This window comes from Uloborus diversus, chromosome 7 (genome assembly GCF_026930045.1).
Source record: "Uloborus diversus isolate 005 chromosome 7, Udiv.v.3.1, whole genome shotgun sequence".
Taxonomy (NCBI): Eukaryota; Metazoa; Arthropoda; class Arachnida; order Araneae; family Uloboridae; genus Uloborus; species Uloborus diversus.
In genome coordinates, this window is record NC_072737.1 from 167,168,741 (window position 1) to 167,194,336 (window position 25,596).

General features: G+C 33.6%; 1 protein-coding gene across 1 annotated transcript in view; it reads left to right on the plus strand.

The window, feature by feature from the left end:
• Nucleotides 1-25,596, plus strand: part of LOC129226290 (meckelin-like) — a 94,438-nt gene that overhangs the window by 60,045 nt on the left and 8,797 nt on the right. Inside the window, exons 22-26 of the mRNA XM_054860893.1 lie at nucleotides 1,352-1,432; nucleotides 5,554-5,670; nucleotides 8,395-8,511; nucleotides 15,536-15,566; nucleotides 25,255-25,343. Coding sequence (XP_054716868.1) covers nucleotides 1,352-1,432; nucleotides 5,554-5,670; nucleotides 8,395-8,511; nucleotides 15,536-15,566; nucleotides 25,255-25,343 — 435 coding nt within the window. The remainder of the gene's footprint in view (nucleotides 1-1,351; nucleotides 1,433-5,553; nucleotides 5,671-8,394; nucleotides 8,512-15,535; nucleotides 15,567-25,254; nucleotides 25,344-25,596) is intronic.

Here is a 25,596-nt window from a genome sequence, read left to right on the forward strand (position 1 = left end):
GAACATGTCAAATAATGTTTAAAGTATTTTTTTTTTTGTTTTAAACTAGAGTAACAAATTAAATCATTTTATTTTCTTACAACTAATGTGCCGACTGTGTTTTTGAAAAATTGTTTCATAATCATTTTAAAAAATAAACTCTTTTGACAATTTTTTAGTGTATTTCATGTTTTACAAGTTAAAAATAAACATATGCTTATTTTAAATAACAAATGTCGTAACATTCTCGTGAAAAGGATGCTGAACGATATTATACTGGACTTTTTTTTTTTTTTTAACAGACCTAAGTTAGCCCCCCCCTTGTCCAAGTTCTAGATCCGCCACTGCTAATTATATTATATTAAGGGTCGATATTGACCACTTTGAAGGTCCCGGGGTTAAAGTATTAATTCAAATTTACTACCTAGTTGGTTAATTTAGTATCAGGATGAAATCAAGTTTTTAGCTGAAAAGACAGCAACTAAGCACTCTTCATGTCGAAATTGACTTTTCTGAATAAAATCTTTTTAATTGTACATATACATTATGCATAAAATGAATGAAGTAATGACTCTTGTAACATGTCATTGAATATTAGTTGGTTCAAACTGGCTGAAAAAGGTGCCACGTGCCACGTCTTTAAGGTATGCATTAGGTCTGCAAATGGGATGGAGCCACTATGCAGCCCCATTTGTTGAACTAAAAACTGCTAGAATTTTGCTATAATATTTAATAAAGCAAAATTTGTTACTCAATCATCACCATTTGATAACTTTTTAATATTATGCTTTTTTCTTTGGATATATTTAGAAAGTATATTGTTCTAAGTGAACTTTTTTTTTAAAGAAACAAAAGGAAATAAACAAAAAAATAAATTTAATAAAACCTTTATAAGTATAAATATAAATCAGTAAAAATCATAAATGCAAGTGACCCTCTCAACTGCTTGTGTTTATAAATTTTGATGCATATTTGTGTATATATTTTGCCAGCGATGAATAATTTACAGAATGTTTTTTTTTAATTTCAATTAATGTCATAGGGATCTACTGTTGTAAAAATGTTATAAATTTTTTCGAGGGGGGGGGGCGGACTATTATGTCCGCCTATTTTTGATTGATAAATATTTTTCTAATTTCTAATATTGTTATGATTACTTCAAATATATATTTTTTTTAATATAACTTGTTCTTGAATTGTAGTTGCTGAGTTGATTATTTGGTTACATTATTTACTTCATAAATATGCAATCTAAGGTTCAAATTTATGTACCAGGTATAAAATTTTCCAGGTATAATCTTTTTGAAAATGTCACACTGTGCTAATTGTCTTTTCTTTGCATTTTTGTCAGAATTAAAATGTTTATTTTCAGGTGATAGTTCAAAAAGCGGTATATGAACGTTTTATTGAAGACAAATTGCAACAGTATGTTGATCTGTGTTCTGTCAGTAATGTGAGTGTACACTATTTGTAATCTTTACTAACAATAAAGCTGAAAGTCTGTCTGGATCTCTGTGAGGCGCATAGCTCCTAGACAGGCCGATTTTCATGAAATTTGGCCCAAAATTAGTTTGTAGCATGGGGGGTGTGCACCTTGAAGCGATTTTTCGAAAATTTGATTTTTTTTTTAAATTCCAATTGAAGAACATTTTTTCGAGCAAAATTATCATAAGATGGATGAGTAAATTACCAAGTTATCATAACGTGGAATATAGGCGAGCATATTGGCGAGAAATTCGCCTTCCATTATTTGTAAATATACAGGTGAACCAAATTATCTTTTAATTTTCTACAACGGGCAAAGCTGTGCAGGTAACACTAGTTATTAAATAAGAGGAAAAGTTTTTTTTTTGTTAAGAGTTGAAGTTAGGGATTGTCCACGAATAATGTCACACTTTACGGAGGATGGAGAGTTCTGAAATTGTGACAAGGAAGAGGGAAACAAGAAGTGTGCCATCACATGTTTTTTTTATAAGAATGTTTATAAAAATACATGTCCGAATTTATGGGGGGGGCGGAGGGGGGCAATGCCCCCTCCAGTCTTGGGAGGACTTTATACATAGTAACCATAAACCTTCCAAAATCTTAAAAGAAAAAAATCATGATTTTTTTTCTTTTTTGAATAGTTCAGACGCGAAAATGAAGAGAATAGTGACTGTCCTTTTCTGGGGGGGGGAGGGGGAGAGAAATCCATACAATATATTACAAGTAGTAAAGCGGTCACTGGGATACTGAAATGTGTTGAAAACGACTACTTTGAACTGAAAGCTATTAAGGCAAGTACATAAGTGAAAATATCGACTGAACGAGCTATGTATTCAGCTGCAATACTTAAAATAATCAAGAATTATTTCAACAAATTAGAAACTGAAACAAAGATTTAGAAAAAGTGAATTTTCCTATAAACTAAACAAGCTATATAGCTTAGGACACCCGCTTTGTTGAAGGCCTCCAACTCCAGAAATTTTCATGATTTGTTCCTTATCAAAAAAAAAAAAAAAAAAAAAAGGAAGGACTTGAAAAAATAAATTTCATTTTAAAGTGCTTGAAAATTTTGGAAAAGTACGGATACAAACAATAAATTTAAACATTTATAACAAATGGGAGGGGATAGACGGTAGAAGAATAAATGCCGAAATATGTTAAATTCAGTTCCTTGGCTCATCTTGCATCAAAAATGTAAAAATCATGGTTCTCACGTTTTTGTAACAGTACTTGAGATAAATTTTTGTGATTCACATGTTTCACATATTGCTGTTTATTTAATCCCAAATGCAGTGCAATATTTTGAAAATTCTTTTGTATTGCTTGCTTCTATCTTACTTCTACTGCATATTGTTAATCTGTTCAGCACAGGAAAAAAAACACCACCTCTATTCCTTTTCATTTTCTGCACTGCTTGTAATTAAATAATTTTAATTTTTCTCAAGTCCTTGAAATGGATTAGATGAGTCTTTGAAATTCCTAAGCAAATTGTGCTTCAACTTAATTTCTTATCAACTGTATAAATTACAAATTGTACAAATGGGCAGCATGGTACTCTCCTGTTATCTATTTTCGAAATCTGTACACCATTTTTTTAAAGCATTTTTTACTCTTGATCATTTTGTATTTAATTCATTGTTGTATTTGTGGGTGGGTTAAAGGCTTGACCAAAAACTAATTGTGAATTTAAACAGCCCGATGTAAGCAAATAACAAAACAATCTTATCTTCTCCCTTGCTTTTTCTCTCTGAGGACTTCTGCCACTGATTTGTATTGTGTACTATCGTAATTGGTAAAAGAGTATTTTGCTATTTTTTCCCAGAGATCTTTGTGCAGATTGAATCTTTGTGCAATTCATCGAATTGCAGAAGGCTTCAAAATACAGAAATTTATATCTATTTTACAAAAATTCCTACGGGGGAGAAACCCCCGGACACCCTAAAATTGGGTATATTCTGTTGGTATATTCTACTTGGTATATCTAATTGGGAATGAAAAAGGACACCATTTCCCATCATGAACCATATGTATAAAACTTAGTGGGGAGGGGGGGGCACTTTGGCTTTTTTTGACTCGACGTTAAATCCCGGTTATCACAAATTTGCCATTTCAACTGCGCTTGTGCGCTGACTTAGCTGATTTCAAAAATCTTGCTAAAAATAATTAAACATTTTAAATATGTTAATAAATATGAGATAGCAACAGATAAAAATTAGAAATCACAAAGCTTTCTCTGATTTAGTTCTTATTGAAAGATTGAGTTTTGAGTTTTAATTATTAATGGATTCGGAGTCTGATTTTTCTATCAAAGGCCCTTTTCAGGGCCAAATTTTCAACCTCAGAAGAGCGTATTAGATTTGCAGCATCACTTCTAATACAAAGTCAAACCATCAACCTAAATAAAAATGTGCAATACTGCAGTTTACGCCTAACGTAAAATATCCGCAAAGGACGGAGATCTGTACTCATATTCCAGTCATTTTTGAAGTACACAACGTGTTTTACGTTTACGTTAAGTAAATATTTTCAAACAATAAATATTGAAGTGTCATTTTTCCCTTTACATTATAAAGATTATCAGGTATTCATATCCGTAGTTTCATATAATATATCACAAAAACGCTGTGAAAATATTCTAATCACATTCATTAATTTGTTGGGACTCTAGCTCAACCTAAATATAAACAAGCAACACAAAATCTTAAAACAGAAAGCACAAAAAGCTAAGTCTGCGCGCAAGCGCAGTTGAAATGGCAAATTTGTGATAACCAGGATTTAACGTCTACTCTTTTTTTGCCACCGAGAGAAAAGTTGTCCGGGTCTACAAAACATACCAAAAAGCTGAAACAGCTTAGGGCCATAGTAAGTCTATATTATAAATCCAGTCTTAACTTCAACTAATATTGCTCAAAAAAAAAAAAAAAAAAAATCCTGCCCCCCCCCCCCAGGGACTCAGTCCTAAATCCGCCTATATAAAAATAGTGTGATGTGTGACAAGGAGAGTGACATCCCCTTAAAAGTTAAGTGTAACACTTTGTGACAAAGGGTAAAGATGCTAAAAAAAAGGTGTAACTTCATTTAAAGACAAATATTACCTGCTCATTGAGAAATTGTTGCCACAACTGTAAATAGTAGAGAGGGGGTAATAAGTGGTGTGACATCTCATATTTTGGTTTTTAAAAAAAATTTAATAGCAAAATGTGAATGTAATATAGCGTGACAAGGAAAGGGGAGAGGGTTAGGTGAAGTGTGACACTTTCTTACAAAGGGGGGAAGGTGATTAGATGTTTTGAAAAAATATCATGGCATAATTTATGGCAGGGGTGTCCAGTTGTGGCATAGATAAATATAATATTCTGACTATCATCATTAAAATTATGATATTTATGAAAATTTAAGAGAGAAGTTCTAGGGTATGGCAAAATTTATTTTTCAGGAAAAGAAAGAAATCCTGAGATAAACCTCCTAATTATTCAACTATCATGCAAAAATACTTAAAGAATCAATAAACATTCATTAAAGCAGAGTGCCATCGCCCCCCCCCCCCCCAAGAACAATGGCACACCCCCACGCTTGCTACTGAGTAAACCCTCCCTTAAGAATGAGAGCCCCCCCCCCCCTCCAAAAAGCGCTCTAAAATCACTTTCCCTTAAAATTTCTAATGACAGTCCGTGCCATAAACCCCTCGTCCCTTATGGGCACTCCTGATTAAAGATGTTCTTCAAATTATCAAAGGGAAGTTTCACTAAAAGCCGTATGAAGTTTTGATAAAATGAACACTAACTTCAAAATTAGAATGAATTTTTAAAAGTGTAATATATTCATCATTGTCAAATTAGTCCAAATATAAAATTTTGCAGATCATTAGAACAGATTATTAAGAAAAGTTGTTTAGAAGAACAAAATATTTTGCATGCTAGTTTAAAGAAAGAAGTTTTATTGACTCTATAGAAATGAACATCAATGTTATTTCTTTATTGAGGGTGTAAGAGCTAATGAACTGTTAAGCAGGGGCCTTTAAATTATGGGGTGGGGCTCTTTAATCATCATTACTATTATTGTTAACTAGTTTATTTATTTTAATTTCAGATTAGTGTCTTCATTCTGCTCACCAAAAGGTTTGGTTATTATATTCATGGACGATCAGCACATGGCAAAGCAGATGTCAACATGAAAGAGATGCATGAATTCCTTAGGAAAGAAGAAGTAAGTTTCTATTTTTCTATAGTGTGATTTATAAATGAAGTCAACAATTAAAGTATTAATGACAGTAATAATACCAAAAATAAATATGAAACAGCTTTATCCCCTTCCCGCTCGCTCCTGTGAAAATGCTGTGCTTTGGTTTCGACCTCCATTTCTTGCTCCCGTATTGCCGTGTGCTGGGGTATGAAATATTAACGCGACAAAACTATTAAAACCAATTCATTTATCTTGCCCGGAATACATTTTATTTCTCTCTTTATACATTAGGTGGCAGCACCAGTCCATTTTAAATGTAATTGCAGAGATGAAGAAAATAAATTTGGTACTAACTTAGGAGATTGTGACGTTAGCTTTTGTATCTCAAGCTTTGAAATTTGCCACACAAAAAAATTTTTACTTATCTTTACTTATATTACACAAAAGATTAATAAATTCTTTTTTAATGTTTAAAACAGGGTTGGCAAAAACCCGGGGTTTTTTTAAAAAGCCCATGGACCTAGGGTTTTTTGGGTTTTTTTTAAATAAAACCCCAAAAAAACCAACTAAAGCTGGGGGTTTTTTTAATAAATATGGGTTTTTTTTGTCTTTTGTAGGGAAAATGTGGGGTACTTGTAGCATATTGTAGCCTAAGTATATGGACAAAGCACAAAAATTGTCTCGGAGTAAAAAAAAGCTGGAAAATTCAGCGTTTTCTGAAGAAAAGTATAAAAGATAACAAATCCCAAGAATGGTGAAGTTTCAGATTTTTTAGTTTCCATGATTACCAATAGTTAAGGCAGAGTTACTTCTCGAGTGATAAAATCTATTGTTCATTTGTTCATTTTTAATTACTACATTTTTACTACTACTTTTTTTTTTTTTTTTTTTTTTTTTTTTGCATTTTACTTTTGTATTTCATTTTGTTATGCAAAACTACTGCAGAACCTCAAGTAGTTTAAATCCCTCTTTACTGAATTCCAGCTTAATCAAGAAATTTCTTTGAATATTTTGTTGCCTGTTTTTCTATTTCTGTGTACAGAGTAAGAAATATTAAACTTTTTCGTGAGATAATGAAAATACTGTACATCCTATTGTTTTCTGTCCGACCGTTTGTAAAACCTGTTAATTTCTAAAAAAATATACCTTGTTTATTTGAGATTTGTGATGTGTTGGTTTGAAGAAAATAATTCACATGAAAGCTTTTTAGCTAGAGTAGTTTCCTCCGTACAATCTACAAATATTGAGAAAATCAGATGTGACAGGACTTAGTCAAGATAATTTGAGTTATTTATTGACCAGTTAAAGAAAAACGTTAAATATATTTATTTTAAAAAAACCTTTGAAGTATTTTTTTTAATGCCGTTAAGAGTTAAGAAATACTGTTAAAGCTCAAAATTCATTTTTTATGTCCATTGTCGGTGGTGAAAAACAAATAAAAAAGAAGTTTAAACTGTGAAAATATTTAAATTAATTAATTTTTTTTAAACTTGTCAGAAAATTTTTTCAAAACCCAAAAGTGGGTTAAATAATGTGCTTTTTTAAATGGGTTTTTTCAAAAAAAAAAAACCATTGGGTCCAATCTGGCCAACCCTGGTTTAAAAGATGTATTTCTTAAATTTTTGCTGCTTGCTTGGGCTTGCTTGTGGACTTTTCATAAAATTTAAAAAAATTTTTTAAATTTCAATCTAAAAAATATTGAAAATGAAAAATTGAATGCACATGTTGTTCATACACTTTTAAATCATTTTCTTAAATAAAAAAAATAGACACTTTTATGACTGTTTTCTTGAAAATTATCCGATCGTTAAGGGGTTATAGAAGTAGCCACTTTCGTGAGGTAAAACAACTTGCATATATGAGAGGATTTTGACCAACTGGGTATCTATCTGTACGCCTACTTCAATCCTAAGTGCTTTGAATGACAATGAGTGCAGTGAGAGGATACCCCAAAAGGCTTTTGATGCCTCAACTTTGCAGTTTTCCAGCAGTTACTGTATTGTGTTTCTTTTTCAACTTTTTATGTTGTGTTCACCATCCATCCATTCGTTGGAGGAAAGAAAAAAAATCAGTGAAAGCCACCTGTTGCCACACAGTAAACAGACAGTGGTGGTGCTAAAATGTCTCCTTATTGTGCCAACATTCTTCTACAGTGTTCTCTGTATGTGGCAATGGTTACCGAATTATTGTTTGAGATGCACTGCTGCACGCTTGGAGGGTAGTTGTTCCATATTGTTCATCAGTTCGCCTGATCGCATATTATTGGCCATCACTAACCTGTTATCGATGACCCTACTTTTGTTGTTTATTAGTTTTTAGTCAGTGGCGTATTTACCAATCGCGCGACGTCTCCATGGCCATAGGGTCCCAAAGCAGATTCAAAAATGCACATGATAAATGTTTTGCATTGCTGTGTAAGTGCCCCAAAATTGCATTGGGACAGGTTCCAAAATCTGCCAAATCCCCTACTGTTTTTAGTAGTTCCTTTTCGTCACATGCAATTCACCTTTTCGTTGGGACTTTACGATATTTTTTAAGATTTTTGTTTCTCTCTATAAACCACACTCATGACGCGTTTTTCAAGAATTCTCTGGCATCTAAATGCTATTCTAAATCTGTTGGCTTGTTTCAGTAGCAGACTGCTTTTTTTACTTAAAGCTTAACTATAAACACCTTGTGCAAAATACATACAAATTTTGCTGCAACTTGACGCATTATTTTAGTTTTTTTTTTTTTTTTCACTTACAGGAAGATTTATGTGGACATCGGGGCCTTTTACCTGACACAGAACAGCAAACCTTCCAAATGATTTTACCATCCGGAGTGCATGATCAGTTTTTGAGATTGCTGGTTCCTTTAACTTCCGTAAGTATTACAAAATTTACCATATCTTAACTGACCCAAAAATTAATTTTATTTTTTATTAAATAGTATTGTGACTTAATTATATACATTGCACACAGTGAAATTCTAATAAGTTGAAACTTTAGGGAAATGCAGAAAAATTTGGTGCATCAAAAATTTAGGTCATTGTGAACCAAAAGTGAAAACAAGTCTGAGGAAATAATATCAAAATCTAACCACCTGCATTTATTTATAAATATTTTATTAATACTATAATTTTCTAAGGAACATTTGAAAATAGTCGCTTATTTATGAGACTTTGTTTTAAATCACAAAAAAGTTTCTATTTTTGTTGGCCTCCCCATATCTTGGCCATTGATGAATCTTTTCTGAAGGGTTTCTCGTCCATTTTATATAAAGCATTTTTTTTTTTTTTTGAACAGTCACGATTGCTTATTGCTTTCATTTGACTGTTTTTGGCGTCCTATCATTTTATTTTCCCACCAGCACCCTCCGCAGCACCACAGTCGACCGGCTCCTCTCGATGCTGCTCCTATAGCGAAAGCCGTCTCCAGGTTGCATCCATGTCCTGCACACACGCGCATACATACACAACTACACACACACGCACACATACACACACACGCAAACACATACAGACACCTACGCATACACAAAATCATACGTACACACAACTACTCACACATTCATGCCTGCACACAGACACAAACACATATAAGATAAATAAATACCTTTGTGCTGAATAGTAAAGTCAGACCAAACAACGTAAGTAGAAGCACAAATTTGTAAATTACAGCAGACACGTGTTTCGGCGTTACAGGGAACGCCTTTTTCAATGCAAAAAATAATGAGCTTATGGATGAAAAGACATCCGACAAAAGCCAAGAGCAGATAAGCATGCAGCTTAAAAGATAAAAACAGCGGACTAGCCAAACACCAATGACAAAGTTATAAACCGATCAGGAACCAATAGGAATGCAAGCAAAGGCTAGGAGCTTTCTCTTAGGTACGACCCAGAAAGAAAGAATTCAATTGGACAAGGATTAAGCCGAAGCTTCAACAAAAAGAAAAGAAATTGTCAGTAACCGTGAACCGCAAGAAAGGAAAAGCAGAATGGAAAACCATGAAATAAAATAAACAGAAACAAAAAATATTCGAAAAAAGGAAAAATAGATAAATAGAAGAAAATTGGGGGGGGGTGTCAATCAAGACAAAAAGGTAAAAAATAAACAAAGGAAGATAGATAAAAATGAGTGGGGAAAAAAGGAGGGGGGGGAGTGGGGAAAGGACAGTATTAAAGATATGGGAGCCAAATGTTAGAAAAATATGGAACTGCACTAAGATCGTTAACTAATTTAGAACTGTTCTTCAAAATATGAAAGGATTCCCAAAAGTCAAGATCTGATGAATTGGGGCATTTTTGGATAATCTGATAAGAGTTAAAATCAAAAGAGTGATTCGAATCCCAACAATGTTGAGCAATACTAGACTTATTTAATTGTTGTTTTTTCACATAATTTTGATGCTCTTTCAAGCGAATTTTTAAAGCACGCCGAGTCTGTCCAATATAGGCAAGTTTACAACTACAATTAATTCTATAAATTCCACAACAATTAAGAGGGTGAATGGGATCTTTAAGAGAAGAGAATGAAAGTTTATTAATAGGAGAGAACACCACCTGGAATTGGAAACGTTTTAGAATCTTAGCAACCTGATAGCTTGCAGATGGAAAGAATGGCAAAACAACCAAATTCTTTCTGATGAAGGTTCGGTTAAGAACATTAGTTTGGGATTTATTTGAAAGTTTTTTATAAATGGAATCAATCAAAGTTGGCGGATAGTCTCTATCAATTGCCACAGCTTTAAGATAATTAAGTTCCACTTTAAGAAGTTCCGACGAAGAACAAATATTAATTGCGCGATGAACAAAAGAATTGAAAGCAGAATATTTTTGATTTGGAGGATGAGACGATAGTCTATGAGGAGGTAAAGAGACAGCAAGGTTTGCCAATCTTCGGATTAAGAAATTTCGTTTTTTGAACCATTTAAAATTTCTTCAAGAGTGTAGGCGCAAGAAAATTATTCCGAAGTTTATTTCTTTGAAATGTAATTTACCACGTTCTGTAAAAATTGACAAAGTAATCTTTCGGTCGAAATTGGCTTTACTCAGAGCTTCGATCCAGGATACTAGGAAACATTTATCGTTTATTGAACGTGAACTTTATGATTTACATCTTTCGGTTTCTAATTCCATTCCCAACTTTAACATTATTGACAGAAATTCTTGGTCTAGAACCCTTCGTTCCTCTGATAAACATCAAATTGTTTTGAAAAAGAAATTAGCTATGCTTTGTAAATCTTCTCATGTCGTTCCTCTTGATAATTTACCTGTTGTTAATAAGAATGTTGTTGTTAATCTTTCTAGCGTTCCATTATGTAACTCTCAAATTGAGGCTCTAAAATGTAATGATAATTTTGCTGTGAGTGTTAATCCTTCTTTTTCAAAGCTTATTGCTCCTGTTGAGAAAGCTTTTAAATTTAGTGCCTTAACTTCCTCTCAAAAAGATTCGATTCGGCATCTTATAGCTTCTAATATTGACTTTAACTCGAAAATTTCTAAACCTGTATTTGCTAATATTGTTATGCCGTTCTGTTAAAGACTTAGTTTCGAATTCTGATCTGGTTGTTACCAAAGCTGACAAGGGTGGCCAAATTGTTGTTCTTGACAAATCATCTTATGTTGATAAAACTAATGATTTGATTTCTTCTGGGCCATATGCTGAAATTTCTAAAGATCCTAGTGATAAAGAGTTAAAAACTATTGCATCTGCTGTCAAGTCTGTTAAGTCTATTCCTTCAAATGTTAAACGCTCTGTTGTTCCATCTATTGCTAATTGTGCTAGATTTTATGCTTTACCTAAGGTGCATAAAGCTGGTATTCCTTTCAGGCCGATTGTTTCCAATATTGGTACGGCTTCGTACAAACTTGCAAAATATTTAGTCTCTGTGTTTTCTCCCCTTAGGAGTCACAATTTATTTACTATTAAAAATTCTGTTGAGTTTGTTAAAAAAATTCATAGTTTCGTTCCAAATAATTCTTTTATGGCTTCTTTTGATGTTAACTCTTTATTCACAAACGTTCTCGTCGAAGGTTCATTGTTATGCCTTCGTAGAAGACTTTCTGAATTTCATTTCACCAATACGGAAATTGAGGATTTAATTTTCCTTACCCGTACTTGTCTTAAGCAATGTTCTTTTGTTTTTAATGGGAATTTTTATATTATGTTAGATGGTCTGGCTATGGGTAACCCACTTAGCCCCATTCTTAGTGATATTTACATGCATTATTTTGAGGTTAAGCTGTTCCAAAAACTGCAGTTCCAATTTTATGTTCGGTATGTTGATGATTGTTTTGTTCTAATGAACCAGAATCAGTTTGAGAGTGATGAGGTTTTATCTATTTTAAACTCCATTGATCCTCATATTCAGTTTTCTTGTGAGAAAGAACGGAATAATTGCATTTCATTTCTTGATGTACTTGTTTCTCGTACTGAAATTGGTTTTGAAACTACTGTTTATCGCAAACCTTTTGCTGTCTCTTTACCTCCTCATAGACTATCGTCTCATCCTCCAAATCAAAAATATTCTGCTTTCAATTCTTTTGTTCATCGCGCAATTAATATTTGTTCTTCGTCGGAACTTCTTAAAGTGGAACTTAATTATCTTAAAGCTGTGGCAATTGATAGAGACTATCCGCCAACTTTGATTGATTCCATTTATAAAAAACTTTCAAATAAATCCCAAACTAATGTTCTTAACCGAACCTTCATCAGAAAGAATTTGGTTGTTTTGCCATTCTTTCCATCTGTAAGCTATCAGGTTGCTAAGATTCTAAAACGTTTCCAATTCCAGGTGGTGTTCTCTCCTATTAATAAACTTTCATTCTCTTCTCTTAAAGATCCCATTCACCCTCTTAATTGTTGTGGAATTTATAGAATTAATTGTAGTTGTAAACTTGCCTATATTGGACAGACTCGGCGTGCTTTAAAAATTCGCTTGAAAGAGCATCAAAATTATGTGAAAAAACAACAATTAAATAAGTCTAGTATTGCTCAACATTGTTGGGATTCGAATCACTCTTTTGATTTTAACTCTTATCAGATTATCCAAAAATGCCCCAATTCATCAGATCTTGACTTTTGAGAATCCTTTCATATTTTGAAGAACAGTTCTAAATTAGTTAACGATCTTAGTGCAGTTCCATATTTTTCTAACATTTGGCTCCCATATCTTTAATACTGTCCTTTCCCCACTCCCCCCCCTCCTTTTTTCCCCACTCATTTTTATCTATCTTCCTTTGTTTATTTTTTACCTTTTTGTCTTGATTGACACCCCCCCCCCCCCAATTTTCTTCTATTTATCTATTTTTCCTTTTTTCGAATATTTTTTGTTTCTGTTTATTTTATTTCATGGTTTTCCATTCTGCTTTTCCTTTCTTGCGGTTCACGGTTACTGACAATTTCTTTTCTTTTTGTTGAAGCTTCGGCTTAATCCTTGTCCAATTGAATTCTTTCTTTCTGGGTCGTACCTAAGAGAAAGCTCCTAGCCTTTGCTTGCATTCCTATTGGTTCCTGATCGGTTTATAACTTTGTCATTGGTGTTTGGCTAGTCCGCTGTTTTTATCTTTTAAGCTGCATGCTTATCTGCTCTTGGCTTTTGTCGGATGTCTTTTCATCCATAAGCTCATTATTTTTTGCATTGAAAAAGGCGTTCCCTGTAACGCCGAAACACGTGTCTGCTGTAATTTACAAATTTGTGCTTCTACTTACGTTGTTTGGTCTGACTTTACAAACACATATGCCTACACACACATACACATACCCCCCCCATACACATTCATACACACAACTATCCACACACTTATGCCAGCACACAGACACAAACACACATGCCTACACACACATACACGTATTCCCTACACACAATCTCACACGCCTACATACACACACTCATTATTGCAAAAAACCATAATTTGAATTCAAGATGTCAAAATTCAAATTATTTTTTTTTTTTAACTTACATTATTCGTGTGTTATTATTTCTTTAATGAAGAATATAGTTTTTTATTTTGAGGGGGCACACAGAAAGGGAGTTTATATTTAATACACACTATTATTGTTGTGTCTGCTGAGGCTGAAGAATAAGAACATATTTAAATATGCTTTGTTTTACTGATGAAATTTTTCTTTCCTGGCACTAAATTGTAAGAGCGAAATTTGTTTATGTTTTTTTTTTCCTTAAAATTATCCTTCATCAGTGGTGCCCAATCTATGGCCCGGGAGGCTGACCTATATGGCTTGTCATGAATTGAAAACTATTTTCTAGAACCTTCTGTTCCCCATTTTCTTTCTGTCTGTTTTAGTTTTCTGCATGCACTTAAATAATAACAATGTTACAAATTTGGAAGAAAATATTTAGAAGTTTGTTTCTGCAAAAGAGTTCCAAACTTCTCACTAAGAAAATAAGAATAAAATAGTGATTACAACAATTTGTAATTTGTATTTTTCTTTCTCCCTGATTTTGAGGCATTATTTAGAAAAAAATATAAATGCATATTGAAATTTCAGGCCCTCCAGATTCATCTTAATAGGGAGTTTGGCCTTCGGGTAATGAAAGGTTGGGCACCGCTGTTCCACATAGTATTAAAATGTCAGTGACAAAAAAACTTTGTATCAATCTTTAATAATCTATATTGATCTTGAGTCTAAAAATAATTAAATAGGTCTTTGGAAATTCTTGCAAAGTTTTTGAATTTTTCACTTATTAAGTGTATGAATAGGCTTGCCAGATTTTTGAAATGTTCAACCAGGAGACAGGAATGTCCCCCCTCCCCCCCCCCCCCCAGCTTCGTGAGCATTCAAAAGTTCGAAAGTACACAGTACTTTAACACCCGGCTGGTTTTTTAGATTGTTTTAGAGGGTAGTTCATTCTCAATGCTATGAATAAATGGTTACTAATTATGAACTTTAATGGGTTAATAATAAATGATGCTACACAAGCTGATAAATTTAAACATTTTAATTCCTTCCAGTTAATATTTAAAGGTTAGTTTAGAAAGATGAAGCACTTCAAGTGAGGAACAGAAAATGCGAATTATATCGTTGCTTCAGAGCAATAGTAAGATATCTAATCCCATAAAGAAAACTAAAATTCTCTGAGGTGCCAATATTTAAGTGCACATTTTATTGGCAACGACTTTTTTCAGAATGTCGTTTTTGGTTCTGATCTTGCTGCAAAAATCCTCACAAGCTAATCCGATATTAATTTTACAAGTCAGTGTTATAAATGACAAAGTAATTATCCTAAATAAACCTTCTCATTCAATTATATTTAGACTTTGTTGGCCATCTGTATTCTGTAATCAAATTTATCTTAAACCAGGACGCGAAGTAAACCAGTCGGGTCGCTGGAATTTCGTCTGAAATCTGGGACTGTCCTGGTCAAACCGGGGCGTCTGGCAAGCCTATGTATGAACCATGTATGTGAGTACATGGTGTTAAATACAGTTGAGTCTCTATTTAACGACGCTCTATTTAACGACTTTCTCTATTTAACGACGGCTTTTCCCGGTCCCAGATGGTCCACTATAGTGTCAAAAGCATTCTATTTAAGGACGATTTTTTGTGGTCCCTTGAAAGTCGTTAAACAGAGAGCCAACTGTATAACGTTAACAAAATTCATTTGCCAAAACTTTTTACCTAAAAAATGAAAAATTAATTTAAAAATAAATGCTATTGAGAATTGATAAATGTTTTTATACATTAACAAATATTAAGGAAGATGAATTTTAAAAGATACTAATGTGTTTTAAGAAATATTATGTCCCTCCGCCTCCCCCCAATAAAAACTTATATTTGTGTGCTTGTATGTTCATATAAAGCTCTAAATGTTCAATTAGCTTATGAAACTTTTTTTACCATTAAAAAGTTAATATTGATTATTACTCTTTTTTACCCCCATACAGTATAGTCAAGCTGCTGATAGAATGCAGGGAGGTAAATGTTTTTTGTTACTTTAAAATTATATTATATGAATGATGGATTGTGCATCCTTAATTGTATACATGTTTCTTCAAAGGAGATTGTTTTGCTTTCTCAGTTCTAAGTTCCCTAATTAGTTTTAAGGTTGGAATTCCAATGAACTAAACACATTCTAAAGTAATGTGAGTGAAAGTGTTCTTTGTGCAGTTTGCTCTTTGCCCAAACAGGATGATACAGGAAATACACCGCCAGCTCAGTCATCTCCAGCCAGCCGAGGACTGCAGTTTCGTGCTTATTAGCACTCATCAGCCCGGCATAGGAGTGACTGAGGAGGATGTGGAAAACCAACTGGTAGCTAATACAGAATTAGCACTGACCAGACGAGTGACAGAAACAATGGTTTGGTTCAACTCAAAGGTTGAAGGCAAGGCATGGTATATTCAGTAAATTACCACCCATTAGCCAGGGGTAAAGCAGAAATACATGAAATACTGCTTTAGCGCTGACTAATGGGCGGCAATTTACTGAATATATCATGCCTTGCCTTCAATCTTCGAGTTGAACCAAACCATTGTTTCGGTCACTTGTCTGGTCAGTGCTAATTCTGTATTAGCTACCAGTTTGTTTGGCACTCTAGGCTTCCTTAAGAAGTTTTCAACCTCCTGCTCAGTCACTTCTATGCCGGGTTGATGAATGCTAATAAGCACGGAAATGCAGTCCTCGGCTGGAGGTGACTGAGCTGGGGGTGTATTTCATGTATTTCTGCTTTAGCAATACAGGGTGTCGACAGGAACTGTGAAAAAAAGTTCCCTGACTTTTCCCTGATTAAGTTCACCAAATTTCCCTGATTTACGTTACCAATGATAATGGTTTTCTTTCTTTGCTCTACTTGAAATCCATTGTATGTTTGTATAAAATGCAGTATTTTGAACGTTTTAAGTTGTGTAAAGTTGTTGAGCTAAAGATATATTTTGAAAAAATGCTACTTTTTTAATAAAATGGCAAAAAAAGAGAAAAAAAGAGACAATTTTTTTTTTGGGGGGGGGACCTACAAAACAGTATATTAAATTTTTATACATGGAAAGATTATAGAAAATTTTTAAAAAAAGTACTTTACTTCCAGAAACCACTTAGCATAAGAATTTTAAGAAACTATTAAAATTACTCTTAAAAACATACGTGTGTTTATGATAGAACTAAAAAGTAACTGAAATTATTTTGAACTAAGTTTTCAATCAGTATAATAATTGTTGCAAGAATATCAAGAAATAGTGAAAGAATAGAAGTAATGTAGTTATTCTTATATAACTAATTGACATATTTATGCAAAACAGATGAAACCATTTGACATCTATTCATAGGGAGCTTTTCTCTAATCAAGAACATAAGTTTTAATGAATGAATACAGCATTTTAACAATAAAAAAATAAAGATATTTCCTTAAGTACACAAGTTAACTCTATTTCAAATGATTTTAGTATGTAACGAAAAAAAATTTCAGATTGCTTTTGTAACAAACAACTTTGAAATGCAAGAAAAAAAAGGAAAAAAAAGCAATTAGTTAATTTCAAAATATATATAAAAAAACCTTGGTTATAAAATTAAAGAATTACTTAAATCTGAAGAAAAGAAAACCTTTATAATCTGGGGTGACAACAAATAGTATAACGGCAGAAAACAAAGTTTTTTTTTTATTCAAAGTTCAATTTTAGCAATTAATTTAAAAACGCGAAGAAGTAATAACTTTTAATCTTTTGTAGTATTAATTCAAAAACCAAAGATTTCTTCTTGAAATCGTGATTACAGTACTTAATTACTTCAAGACAATGGAATAAAGGCAAAGGAGCTAAGGCATTAATGAAGGCTTCCTCTTTGCCTGTATGGTTGTTTATTTTACGTATCATTGAAAGCGTAAAAGGAAATTTCAAGCTAGGTAAAATAAACAACCTAACAGACACAGAAGCAATCTTAGGAAGTTCATCCTGTGGTTAATAAGTAAGATTCAATACTTTGACGTTGAGGAAAAAAGATGCACAAATATGCAGCAGCGTATAATCGCACCTCATTAATTTTACTTTTTTTTTTTTTTTGAGCAGTTAATTGCCGGAAAATGCGTAGGGAATTTAGAGTACTTAATTTTGTAAAGCAAAAAAAAAAAAATTTTTTTCTTCATAAAATCAATTTTCCCTGATTTTTTGTTATTTTTTCAAAATTCCCTGATATTTCCCTGATTCTTCCCTGATTAATAAAGTTCCCTGATCTCCTTGATTTCCCTGATCTGTCGCCACCCTGGCAAAGGCTAATCGGCGGTAATTTACTGAACATACAGGATGATTCAGCAATGAATAATTTTATTCTTAATCCTTTCCTTCTGGCTTGACTCATAGCTCAGTATCTTAAAACCAAAAGATCCAGGGTTCCAAACCCAGCATTTTCGACATTAATTTGAGCAACAAGGTAATCGGGTAGCTGTTCGGCATTTAACGCTCATTGAGCTCCCTAACAGTAGTTTAGGCAATTTTCTTGAACGCAATATGAATATTTGATGCAGCTACTCTTTGAAATCCTCCAAGCAGGCAACTTTTCCGGAAGGATCTTCAAAATAATTTTCTCTTGTTGCAATTTCAGCTCTTGAGTTTGCAACAAAAACAAAATCTTTGTTTTGATTTGCTCAACTTCCTATTACTAAGCATTTAATCTGGACTTTTTTCAGACTTGGGATTTATTCTGAAAGCTGTAAAAATCAAAATACACACGATAAAATGAACTGAAAAGCTAGGTATAGGGCAGTGTGTAAGGGGTTTGGGGTCAAAATGTCGCCACCGAAATGTCGCGGGACAAAATGTCGCGGCCAAAATGTCGCCGGGCCGAAATGTCGCCAGGCCAAAATGTCGCCGGTCCAAAATGTCGCTTGTCCAAAATGTCGCCGATCCAAAATGTCGCCGGCCCGAAATGTCGCCGGGCCAAAATGTCGCCGATCCAAAATGTCGCCGGGCCAAAATGTCGCCTGTCCAAAATGTCGCCGGGCCAAAATGTCGCCTGTCCAAAATGTCGCCGGACCAAAATGTCGCCGGGCCAAAACGTCGCCTGTCCAAAACGTCGTAGAACCAAAATTCGCTCATTCAGTTGGTAAGAAAAATGCAAATGTACAAAAATGCTGTTTAACACCAAATTTGCAGAATAAATGATTACTGCCTTTAATGATTGTCTTCGTTAAAAATGGGACTGAACTAACTGAGTTTCTTGATGAATTCTAAAAAGATTATTCCGTTTTGATTCGCAACTCTCGGCTGTTTTTCAGCAAACAAATAGAATACAAGCGTTACGTTATCTTATTTCTTGTGACTCGCTATCTACCAACTGTAAAACGTTCTGACGGCGTTCAGTTCGGACGTTCGATAAATTTTTTAAAACTTTTCTTAAAAAATAGTGTGCGTTTGTATGTGACTGATTTTTTGGGGCCATTCTACGTCAAAACCTGTGGTAGGAATTCGAACGATACCCGCAAGTACCCATATATGATTTAGGGCTGCGTGGTTTTTTTGCGTCAATTCGTTCAAGATAGTGGAGTAACTGAACGTTTTCATCGATATGCGTGACTGTCATTGCTCAAAAAATGATGAACGGAATCAAATAAAATGTTAGGAAGCAGCAGGGGGACAGATTTTGGGGCCAATAACACCAGAGGGTGGAGCAATCGAATGTTTTTTTTTCCTTTCTTTTTTTTTTTTAATCTGTGACTGATACATCTCAAAAAGTAATACAGAGACCCTCGTTTTCAGCAGGTTTATTTTACGCGGTTTCGATTATACGCGGTTGAAGATTTGACACCTTTATTTTATTTACGCAGATGAGTTTCGGTTTTACGCTGATGCGGCAATGCAAACAGGTAACATTTTCCTCTCTTTCAAAACCCAAGCTCCTATAGATTGCAGATTACTCGTAACTAACTGCATTTTGGCGTGCTAATAATCAAGCTTGGGTCCTTGGAGACATTTTATGCGATTGGTTCCAGAGCTTTTTCCATTATAGAAGTAAAGTGATTAAACTCACACAGTTCAGAACTCACTGGAAGAAGAGCTTTTAGGAGTGGCAAAGGAGGTCAAAACCAACGAGGATACCGACTCCGGTGACACACAACCAAAAACGCTCACATTGAAAATTTTGAACCATTCGTAGACAATAGAAATAATCTTTTTTTCTGATTTGTTAGTAAAGGAAGATTTTATCAAGGAAATGACGCAAGTGGTCATGGATGCGTTAATGCTCAGCAAAGAATTAGAGGAAAAATTCTTAATGACTTCCAAAAGACTATCATAGCCAGCTCTTCTTCATAAACAGAACACGAAATTAGTTTGTTTTCTTTATGCATATTATGCATAAAAATCGATATAAGTAGACATTAAACTTTTCATACAATTAGTCATCACTAGAATGAAGTATTTTTTTTATCTACGGAACCTAATCCCTATTTTGAACCCATTCCCTATTTTTGATATTAGGTCTCAATTTACGCGGTTTCGATTTACGCAGCATTTCCGTGGAACATAACACCCGCGTAAAACGAGGGTCTACTGTACAAGGGTTAAGACAAAATTTGGTCCACAGGTATATCTTAAAGGGCGAGTTGCTCATTTATTTTTGGCTTCAGTCATCCCAAAAGGATGGATCACCGAATATTTTTAATCGTTTTATGTGACTGCTATATCTCAAGAAGTAATGCGAGGATTCATACAAAAATGTAGTATGCAAGTGAAATTAAACGAAAACAAGCCTTATTTTCGTTCTAAGTTGAGTTTCGTAATCGTTTACGTGAGTCAGTGTAATTAAATAAACAATGAAAAATATACTGAATTTAAATATGAGAGGTTGAGCAAGATATCAATAAAATCTAAATTAGCCGTGTATTCCTCTCATTTTTGTAGCACTTTAACTAGCGTGGGTGTTAAATAAAAACTGAGTTTGCATTCTTATACAATTTGCGTAGTAAAAATTCAATAATTAAAACAGCATTTTTTTCTGAGAGGGAAAAACTTATTTGTTTATTATTATTATTATCAGTATTCTTTTCTTTCTGAATTACCAAGCTATATTGAGCTAGAACTATTATTTTTTGAAACTCATTTTAAAAATAAGTCTAGGTCAAAATTGATCTGAATAATCTCATTGATATCAGTTATTTCACCCTACATTGTGAAATTTTTTCTTTTCTATTTAAAATTGGAAAATGTGATTCAGCTGACAAGCGCTACTTCGCAAGCATGAAAGTATCCTCTTGAAAACCTCTAATAAAATAGCTGTTCTGAAATTGTCCCCCTTGATGTTCTATCGAATATATAAATTTCATGAATGTTGAGAATTGAAAATATTTGTCATTGCGTAGAGTCGTTTTTCAAAAATCTGAGTGAAAGACACCTGTTTTAGCAATTACGGGTTTCATTGATTTCAAAAGATTTGACGGTGAAGATTTCGAAGTAATTTCAGAATTTTACTCATAAGACAGAGTTTCCACGGCAATATGTCATCTCTGTTAAACATTTGTTTTGCTGTCTCAAAATCCCGGTCGCAAAGGACATACAAATGTCCTCTCAGAGGAAGGTCTCGAGCAGTCTTGTTAAACTTCTTCAGTTTCATTTCCAGAAAAAGTCTCAGAACAGTTTTGATCTTACTTTAACCAACGTATATCTCACTGAAAACGTAGTTTTTTTTTTTTTTTTTTTTTTTTTTTTTATTACAGTTCTTAGGGTAATGTTGGTAAATCTAAGAGAAAATTTAATTTCATTAAGATACTTTTCTACTTTATTTCCACCCTGGCCCGCGATTTCGAATTTTTCCAGTGAAAGGGGAGAGGGAGGATAACGGGCGTATGTATAACCAATGCAAATTTCATAGGATTGCTATAAAAACCACTCCCACTTGTATATAAAAAAAATTCAAAGTCGAGGGCCATTCCGCCTGATCCCCTAAATGACTGACTTGTCGCTAAGGTAATAATATGCTAGAGTGAAGGAGTTATTTGTTTTTACTTCATTACGCCAAAAAATACAAACCGCCTATTCTCTTGCCATATTCACATAGCGCCTCACTATTCTTTCATTCGCCTTTAGAACAGTTTAGTTTTACTTCCATACCAATTTTTTGTCTGAATCCTTGCGTTACATCTGGATCCTTTGCTTTACATCTTGAGTATTATTATTAATCAGATTAAACGAGAAAGAGAAATCCGTTGCAGCAGCCTTTCGCATGTTTACGTTCTTAATAGTATACAGAAAAACGTATGTTTTTCTGAAAACTATTAATTTTCTGGAATTAATCTGATGCTTACGAATTAAGACAGGAGAAAATGTTTGGAATTTTTGAAGGAACTTACTTTGAAAGGCAATTAATATTCTTTCGCAACTTTTATGCTGAAAAGCATCGACGTACATTTAAATTTTTCGTACCAATTGAACTAGCGAATTTTGGGTCGGCGACATTTTGGACTGGCGACATTTTGAACCGGCGATATTTTGGACTGGCGACATTTTGGGCCGGCGACAATTTGGGACAGTGACATTTTGGGACGGCGACATTTTGGACCGGCGACATTTTGGACTGGCGACATTTTGGGACGGCGACATTTTGGACCGGCGACATTTTGGGACGGCGTCATTTTGGACCGGCGACATTTTGGGACGGCGACATTTTGGACCGGCGACATTTTGGGACGGCGACATTTTGGGACGGCGACATTTTGGACGCGACATTTTGGCCCGCGACATTTTGGCCGCGACATTTTGGGCGTATACCTGTGTAAGGTGTGTTCAACAGTTCTTTAGCAAAAAAGCTGAAGTTGGAAGCAAAAGAAAAACATTAGCTAAATACTAAAATGTTGAAAGTAAATGATTATGTACACAGATCTTTCTAAATGCCTCAGTGCAGTTAATAACTAAATTCAAAACTCAACATGACATCTTTTTAGAAGTAAATATGCAGTAGCTTTTTCTTCTTAAAGAATTTAAAGTAGTACTTATCATTAAGAGAACCAGTGGCGTAGCTAGGGTGGGGCCAAGGAGGCTGTCCGCCCTGAGCGGCACTATTTTGGGGGCGGCAATTTGACACATCATGGCAGTGAAAAACCATGGGAAAAATGAGCTATCATGTGGATCAAAGGAGCAATCACATAATTTTTTTTGAACAATCATGTGGAAAATTTCCTTTCCCCTTATCCTTAACCAGGCCGTCATTTCAAACTTTCCCAGGGGGCGGGAGGGGGTATGTACTTCATGTATTTTATAGAAAAACAAAAAACTATCAGAATACTTGCAAAAATGCATAATTACTACAATGTGATTTTTACTTCCAGGGGCTGACTGCCCAAATAACGGGCCTGTCCTTAACGTCATCAAAAAAAGTTTAAAACTGACTTCAATTTTGAAAAAACAATCGTGAAGGAATTCCAACCCTTTTTTTCATTCGCATTGCAAAAAATTACATAAAATTGCGATTTTGGACTTGAATTTTGGAATGTTCGGCGGGATTATGAACCTTTTTTTCTTCTGGAGGAAAAATATGGAAAAAAATGGGTTTTTTTTCTTCTGAAATTTTGTATTTAGTTTTATTTTAGGTACTTTTCATCGTTTAATGTATTATTTTTTTCTCAACTAAAGGGTGGCAAATTAAAGGACCGTCCTGAAAAGCAAAACTGAGGCTGCACCACTGAAGAGAACAAAAATATGATTTTTCAAATAGTGCAAAGCCCCCTTCTCTAATGCATTTATTGGTGAACATAATGCCCATTAAAACTAAGGTAGAACATCGATTTTAAGTCGTCCATTTTAAACGTTATTCCGCTTTCATCATTTTCTGCTAGTCCCAGAAAAAGCCTATATTGATAATGTTAAGATAGCCCGAGTTTTACATTATCTTTCTCCAGAAAGTCCTCTTAATTCGTTGCTTCAACAAGCAGACTAAAATTATATTTCATCTACAAGGCTCACACAAACTTGTTTTTTTCATTTAGATTTCTATTTTTCAAGATAATTATGCTTTAACGCTGTTTGAAGCCACTCTGGCATTCTTTTGGGTCTGTCTTATTGTCCTTTGCCAGCGAGAGGGATTTTCTCTGATCATCCGATCTCCCTTCATGACAATTGAGGAGTCTAATCATGCTGACATTCTTTTTGAAAATATTTCAGAAGTTGGTGACACATATATCGTCTCATCTTGTGACGAATTCTTTCATATCAGATTTACTACTTACCCACTTTCGATGGCAAAGATGAAGACGAAGAAATAATCAATGGTGTCCCCACAGCTGATCAAGCTATTCTAAGCATCTAAACTCAGAAACTATTTTGTGAATATCAACTAAGAAGCAAATTTGCGGAAAAAAATTTAATTGTTAGTATAGATTGTGCTATAAATGAAATTGTACCTAAAAACAAAAAACAAGCAAAGATTATACATTGCCCTCACACCTTCGTTGAATAAGAATCCATTTTTAAACAATGTTCTTAGATTTTCAACACGGCCCCAATTTTACGTTTTTCCACTTGGAAGTTTTTTTATCACTGATCCGACAGAAAACGTAAAATAAGGGGTTCCACTGTATTTTTGAAGTAATTGAAGCATCTAATGTAAGATCTAGACTAATATTATAAAGAGAGAGGGTGGATTGTTGTGTGTTTATATGTTCGATGGAATCTCCGGAACCACTGCACCTATTTGAAAAATTCCTTCATTATATGAAAGGTGCTTTCTTACTGAGTGACATAGGCTATAAATCCGTTAAATAGTTCTTTTTTTTACTTCAATTAGGGCCCAAATTTCACATAAATTCCCAAAATTGGGAGTGAAAAATTACTTGTACATATTAATATTTTATATCGTTGAAAATGGTAGAATTTTCCGCGTTCTAATAAATTTCTTTCAATGCTCCACCTTAAATACGGTGGGAGTTATTTGCGTTTTAGCTCAAACTGTAAATCTAATTTAATAATTTGACAAAAAGTTTTAAATTCCAAAGAAAGTTTAATAGTTTTTTTTTTTTTTGGAAAAGGTGTGTATGCATTTTATACAAAGAAAAATGATCATTTCACATCAGAGGGGGAGGGGGCGTCAATTTTTTTTATTTAACCGCCTTCCATTAAATTTTTAGCACTCCATCACTGTGCAGGTACTGCTAGTAATAAGCTTTATAATAAGATTAAGTTGAAGCTTGTTGCTTCCTTCATCCGATCATGCATTGTTTTCTCATTATTAGTATTGAAGCAATAATTTAAAAATATCTCGCTTCATTTTCCTAATTGTAACAGTATTTTTGCTTTTGACAAAAAATACAAACATAGCCCTGCTATAAGATGGGGGCTGTAAGAAAAGTTTGAGAGTTTAATATAATTTGTTAGTAGTTCTAAAAAAGCAGTGCTGGTTTAAATCAGGACCTTTTTCAGATTTGTGATGTAACAATTTTCCTTATATGTTTTAAAGAATTTTTTTTCAGACTTTGTGATAGATAGACATGAAGTTCTAAAAAAAAATACTAGTGACTGTGCTCTGATCATAGTCTTTTTTTTTAATTCATGTGGTTATTAACTATTTTCAAAAAAAAAAAAAAAATGCAGTTTATAACATAATAAATTTTATGCATTGTTAAGTGTTTCCAAACTGTCGGCTGAATTTCAGTTTGTTTATAATTATTTTATTGATGCTTTATATTTTTCAGTTGGAGGCAGACTTGCTAAAGTGGATATTGATCGGGTTGCCAATACTCATTACATGCTCAATAAGTTTTTGTCAGGTTTTATTGAACACGTAAGTAGAATGCTATTTTTCATCATTTTTGTTTCATAATTCTTGCTGGAAAAATTAAATATGATGTTCATGCATCATAAAACTGAATTTTTTCAATCTTAATATATTGATTAAAGTGAAAAGAATTCAGGTTATAACATGGTGAATGAATGGGAGAAACAATGTAAAAATCTTATTCAGCAAGAATAAAAGTTGTTAAAGTAAACCATAAATATGATGAAAAATATAAAATGCAGAACCTTCAATAACCAAA